Below are 5728 nucleotides of genomic sequence, written 5' to 3' on the forward strand. Positions count from 1 at the left end.
GCGCCCGATTTCTGAGCAACGCCATGATCACCCGCGACCTGGAACCCAGCCGCTCCTCCTGCATTTTGTTATGAGGAGGACCTGCAAAAACATCGCCAAGGATTTTCAACCCCCACCCTGCGCCCCTTACTTCAGCAGTGACGAGAGTGAGACGTTTGGGTTTTCCTGCCTTTACTGCAGAACTTTTCAGGTGAATCAGAGGCTGAGTTGAGGGACTTCACTCTCTCCCAGCTGAAAGGGCAGGGACGCTGCTGCCTTTCGGAGGCAGAGCTTTCCTCTTACCCACGACTTTACACAGGTTTCCTGCGGAACAGACACAACCTGGTGAATTTTTCTGCCAAGTGGCCGAAGCGCTGCCCCCGCCGAAGGCCGGGGAGCGGGGCTCCTGCTCCGCCTTGCGAGAGGCCCGCAGGGAACCCCCGTCCTCGGGCCCGCCGCCGGGGCTCCTCCGGCGGCAGGAAGGACCTTCCAGAAAACACCCACATCATCCACACGCGCGGAGTGGAAATCCCGCCCCCCGCTGAGGCACGGGGCAGGCGGAGGGCCTCATGCCGCACTCCCCCGCCAGCTCCCGCCCGGGTGGGTCCTCAGCACCCGGCCACGGCCTCCCGCCGGCGTCCGGGAGGCCGATACGGGCGGCCGCGGGAAGCGGACCGGGCCAGGCTGGGCGGAAGCAGCCACCACCGCCCTGCCCGCCGGGAACCGCCACCACGGCGCATGCCCGGTTCTGCCCAGCCGGGCGTGGTTATTGGTTAGCCATTCTGACGGCACTACGGGCTAAGCCAATCCCTTTTCGGCACTGGGTTATTGGCAGCGACAGCAGCCTCTCAGAGTGCAGAGGTGAGTGCCCGTCCGCCTCCGGCCTGGCGTGTACACTGTCTGTTACGAACAACTGCGTCACGCCTGGGTCGCTATTATGCCGTAGTCCGTTGAGCAGCCTGATGTCCCGCTGGGCTCGTGCCTCTCCCCTCTAATGAGAGGCCGTCTTTCCTGAAGGGCGTGTGCGTCACCCTATCGGCGGGCGCGGCGGCCGGCCCCGCCTCCCGGGGGGCAGGCGTTGGGCTGTGCCCCCGAGCGACGGCGCCGGGCGGGGTTGGTGCCGGTGCCATGGCGGAGAGCGACTGGGACACGGTCACGGTGCTGCGCAAGAAGGGCCCCAGCGCGGCCCAGGCCAAGTCTAAGCAGGTCAGCAGGTGACTTACGGCGGGGAGCGACGAAGCGGCTTTAGGCTGGTGCGGCCGAGGGCCGGGCGATCTCTGCGGCCGAGGCCCGGGTGAGCCTGCGGCCGAGGCCCGGGTGAGCCTGCGGCGAGCTTTGCGGCGGCGGTGACGACGAGCCCTGCGGACTGGGCGACTCCGGCTAGCAGAGCGCTCACCTCGGCACATTTACTCTCCCCAGGCGATCCTGGCGGCCCAGCGGCGCGGAGAGGACGTGGAGACCTCCAAGAAGTGTGGGTATCCCGCGGCCTGGCTCCCCAGACCGCCAACGGCAGCGCGGGGGGAGGCTCGGTGAGCCGGGCCCGGCGGGGGCCGCTCCCCATCGGCCGTGGGGTGTGTGGCTCCCCCAGCCCCGCGTGAGTCCTGCCGCCCCCGCCCGCCGCCCCGAGTCGCTATTGAAGGCGGTCGCCTGGAAGAGGGCGGGCAGAAGGCAGCACCCTCCAGCTAAGCCAGAGGCCGTTCTAACTGGGGCTGCATAGACCTGAGAACGGTCAGGCACCGCAGGGAGGGTGGGCAGCACCCCGGGGAAGCGGGGAGTGCTACCCTGTAGCTGACTCCAAGTCTCTGGTTGCCCAGAGCTGAGCTTTGGCTAGTGTTCCCAAAGCTTGTTGGAGAGCTTTCATGATCACAAAACTTAAACTACCAATTTTTGCAGCTTGCTTAAGGATTTCAATGACTGCTTATTTTCCTGTGGCTTTGCTCTCTAACAATTCCTCATTTCCTGTCCAATGTAAATTCTCAGGTTCTCTCACTGTAGGAATGAGATTATTATCATTGTTGGAAATAAAAAAATAGATGATCCTTGAACCAGGCTTAGTCAGCTTTGTCAAGAGACTGAATGTCAGAGGCTAGAGAAAGGATTCAAACTGTGACTTAAATACTGCAGCTAAAATGAGACAAAACAAATAGCATGTTTTTGAACCTCAGACTTTCAGCAAAGCTAAGTAGGGTTAGAGATTAATTATAAAAGGCATCAGAAAATTGATTAAAAGCCACTTACTCATGCTGCCTTATATCTGAGCAAACAAGGTACAAGTTCAAATACTAATTCCCCCATGCTGTAGCATAAACGTGAGTCTGGAGTGAAGTTTGAATATTAAATCGCCAAGCAATAGTAAAATCTTGCCTATTTGGAGTGAAGTTCAGATGTGCAGTAAAGAAAGGCGAGGGCACTGCATGACTGTGCTTAGACATCAGCATTAACAGGATTAAGGTAACGTTCTCTGACCTGCAGCGGGCAGGATCTGGTTGAGATCAGTGCTGATGTTGGCATGTTGAAATCTTGAAAGCTCCCTGGGATCCTGGGCAGCTGAGTGCTTAGAAAAAGCGCTTTGATAACTTTTTGGCGCAGCTTTGAGGCTTGTTTTGTTTGTCCTTGGTTTTTTTTTGTTTGTTCTTGCTTTGAATGATAGGGGCAGCAGGCCAAAACAAACAACACTTTATTACAAAGAACACGGCCAAGCTTGACCGAGAAACAGAAGAGCTGCACCATGACAGAGTTCCCCTGGAGGTGGGCAAAGTGATCCAGCAGGGCCGGCAGAGCAAGGGCATGACACAGAAGGACTTGGCCACAGTGAGTATTGCCTGGGGCCCACTGGCCTCTGCTCCCACTCTCCTGAGACAGGTTTAGGTGGACACTTTTCCCATCTCCTTGTGGGCAGCTGCAGTGGGATGGTATCATGAGCAGGAAGTTTGGTGAACGCAACACCTCTGAAGTCTGATCTCCAAGCAACATTAGTTATCTATGAAATGTTTTAGGGGTGTATCTGTGCAGCCCTTGAACACCTGCTTGGAGATGGAGCGTTGCTGCGGCTGGTGAGATGGTAGGAGGCTTTTTTTTCCCCTCTCCTCCCATCAACTCGGCAGCAACAGGAGGTTTTTTGCACCATGTGGACCTGATGCAATGTTCAGAAGCTCACTGCTGTCTTAAGGAACAGCAGTATGTAGTGTTGCTGCTCCTTCTGGGAGGTTGAGGGAAGTAGAAGTCTGTCCAGGATTGTGTTCACCATCACTGTGACACTCAGTGGAGGGAGTGATAGTGTTGAATGGAGGAAGCTTGGAAGTAGCACTTTGTCTTCTGATCCTGGCATAATTAGAGGCTGTTACTTATCTGTGTGAGTACTGGGGAGTTGGTACTGAGTGTTTGCTGTGTATGAAGGCAGTGTTTGAGACTCCTCTCTTCTTAGAAAATCAATGAAAAACCACAAGTTATTGCTGACTACGAATCAGGAAGAGCAATCCCCAATAACCAGGTTATGGGCAAGATCGAAAGAGCCATTGGTAAGTAAGAAAAGAGACTTCAAAAATAATGACAATGTTTTCAGTTCCTGGGAGAGATGTTTTGGTTCAAGTTACTTATATTTTCCACATCAGGAACAGTTACTGGCTGTAGGTTATTGTGGGTGTGGTATCATTAAGCCGTGTTCGGTAAAACTTGGATCTGCTGACTGAAACCAGAACTTGGAGGTCTGAGGTGCTGATGTCAGCTGATGATGGTCGTCTCCTTTGTCGTATTCCAGGCCTTAAACTGCGTGGGAAGGATATTGGAAAACCACTGGAAACCGGCCCCAAAGGGAAGTGACAACAAAGCCTCGAAATCAGTTTGTTCAGACTGATCTCGTCTGACTGGTTCTCCTCAACCACCAGAATCTCTCTTCGTATTGCCAAGCTGAACAAGAGGGTTTCAGACTTGCTTTGGGGGGGGAAATCTGCCGAATCTGAACCTGCTGTAAAAAGGCAACCTTAAAGAAGCAATTTTGCTGATTTTGTTTTTCCTTCCTCCTCTCCAGACATTGAGGAACTAAACCCCCAAAATACCGCATCTGATTTGCCAGAAAACATGTGCGTCTTGGTGTTTAGAAGCAGCTAATGTTAAGACACTTGGGGTGGTCTGAAATGCGATCATTTAATTGAAACAATTTGGGGGACGGGTGGGATATATTATATATAAATAATTTGGGAGAGTTGGGGGTTGATCAGTGTCTGCATTTGAAATGATGACTCAGTCACTGCATCACAATGACATTTTTGTTTGTTCCTTCCAGCCTGTTTTAAAGAGATCTATAATAAAGTTTGATACCCTTCAGTTGCACAGTATAGTTGCTGCGTTTTTTCCAGCTGGTAGTAAATTTTTGTGGTTGGGTGTGACTGGAGCTGCAGCACCCTCTTCCCTCTGGAAGTGTAATTACTGAGCATCAGGGTAATGGCCAGTGCTGTCACCGCCTTCCTGGCTGCTCCGCTCCTTTCCCTGTCGGTGAGGACTGCAGCTTTGGCTTGCAACCCAGAGATGAAATCAGTAACTGTGGTTTTATCTTGCATGGAGGTGACTTGTACAGAGCAAGACAGATGCGGAGACATTTAGTCGGGCATTTCTGCAAAGCCTCTGCCCTTACCCTGCTCCCATGAGCACAGCTTTGCTGGGAGCTCGTTCCTGCAGGGCACTGCCAGGACAGTGCAGTGGTGGAGCTGTAGGGCTGGCGCTTGATGCAGCTGTGTGGCATAACCTGAGTGGAGCAGAGCTGAAGGGAGAGTTGTCTGCAGCACGGCGAGAGGGAAAACAGGCTTCAGCTGCAAACCGGGAAAGCAGGACACCCGGATCCCCTCCAGAAAAGCTGGGGGATTGAGGAGAGCAGGTTCCCTAATGGGCAGCTCACCCACACACAGGCCGAGCCGGTCCGTCTGCTGTTGTACTTGGGTGGCAGGTTTGGCCATGGGCTGCTTAGGGATTGCACAGCATTAAATTGTTTTGAAAGCTGGAGGGGAAGAGGGGTGGCCTGGGTGCAGGTGTGGGTGCCCTGGCCCTGAGCCCAGCCTAAGTGCAAATTATCAAGAGCCCTTGAAAGGTGCGTGGGCAGTACTGTGGTAGGTGGGCACCCATGCAGTGGGGTTGGGGCTGCTCTCTGCCCTTGGGTGTGCTCTGTGGTACCCCCTGCCCTGCTCCCAGCCCTCCCAGCCACGTCTCCACCACCCCCCCAGACTCCCCCAACCCAGCAGAAGCACCATGGTGGCTCTGTGCCCTGGGAGCTCTTGCACTTAATCCTGGGTATGTGGGGGGGAGCTTGTGCCCCATGCAGCACCAGCTGATCTGCCCAGCTCTGGGGGGGCCAGGACTGCACCCTTCGCCCCTTCCGTGGCCAGGACACTGCTTGGACGAGGACGACTGCTGCAAGAAACTCCTGACAGTGCCTGTCAAAGCATGGGCATGTCACTACGTCTTGGTGCAGAAAGTTCGTGTTACGAAAGACAGCAATGGTTTTCCGAGCGCTTGGAGGTAGTGGAGGCACTGGCATGTCCCTCTGCAGGGCCAGCACTCTGGGGTGAGTGCCCGCAGCAGTGGCCCCATGTCATGTGCCGAGAGCCAGACGTGGCTGCTGGAGTGTGAGGTCTTGCTGGAGGGATGCTCTGCCCTGCGTACGTCCTGCAGGCATGAGTAGGCAATTACTGCTGCTGGCTTATTATTTCAAGCCTCATCCCCATCTTTTGGCACTGGAGATATAATGACCTTGTCCTGT

At 54.8% G+C, this 5728-nt stretch overlaps 1 protein-coding gene across 3 annotated transcripts; it reads left to right on the plus strand.

Annotated features, from left to right (window-relative positions):
* Positions 1-1107: 1107 nt before the first annotated feature.
* EDF1 (endothelial differentiation related factor 1) lies at positions 1108-4254 on the plus strand (the record flags this gene model as incomplete). Of its 3 annotated transcripts, none has more annotated exons than XM_082008834.1 (5): positions 1108-1185; positions 1399-1450; positions 2630-2790; positions 3404-3497; positions 3737-4254. In XM_082008834.1, 5 exons carry the CDS (start codon positions 1108-1110, stop codon positions 3796-3798), a joined length of 447 nt encoding a protein of 148 aa, XP_081864960.1. In that variant the 3' UTR covers positions 3799-4254. The 3 variants fall into 3 exon arrangements, with proteins under 3 accessions (XP_081864960.1, XP_081864961.1, XP_081864962.1); XM_082008835.1 differs by having other exon boundaries at positions 2630-2736; XM_082008836.1 differs by having other exon boundaries at positions 2630-2727.
* Between the last annotated feature and the right edge of the window lie 1474 nt (positions 4255-5728).

This window comes from Phaethon aethereus (assembly GCF_964289735.1).
Source record: "Phaethon aethereus genome assembly, chromosome: 20".
Classification (NCBI taxonomy): Eukaryota; Metazoa; Chordata; class Aves; order Phaethontiformes; family Phaethontidae; genus Phaethon; species Phaethon aethereus.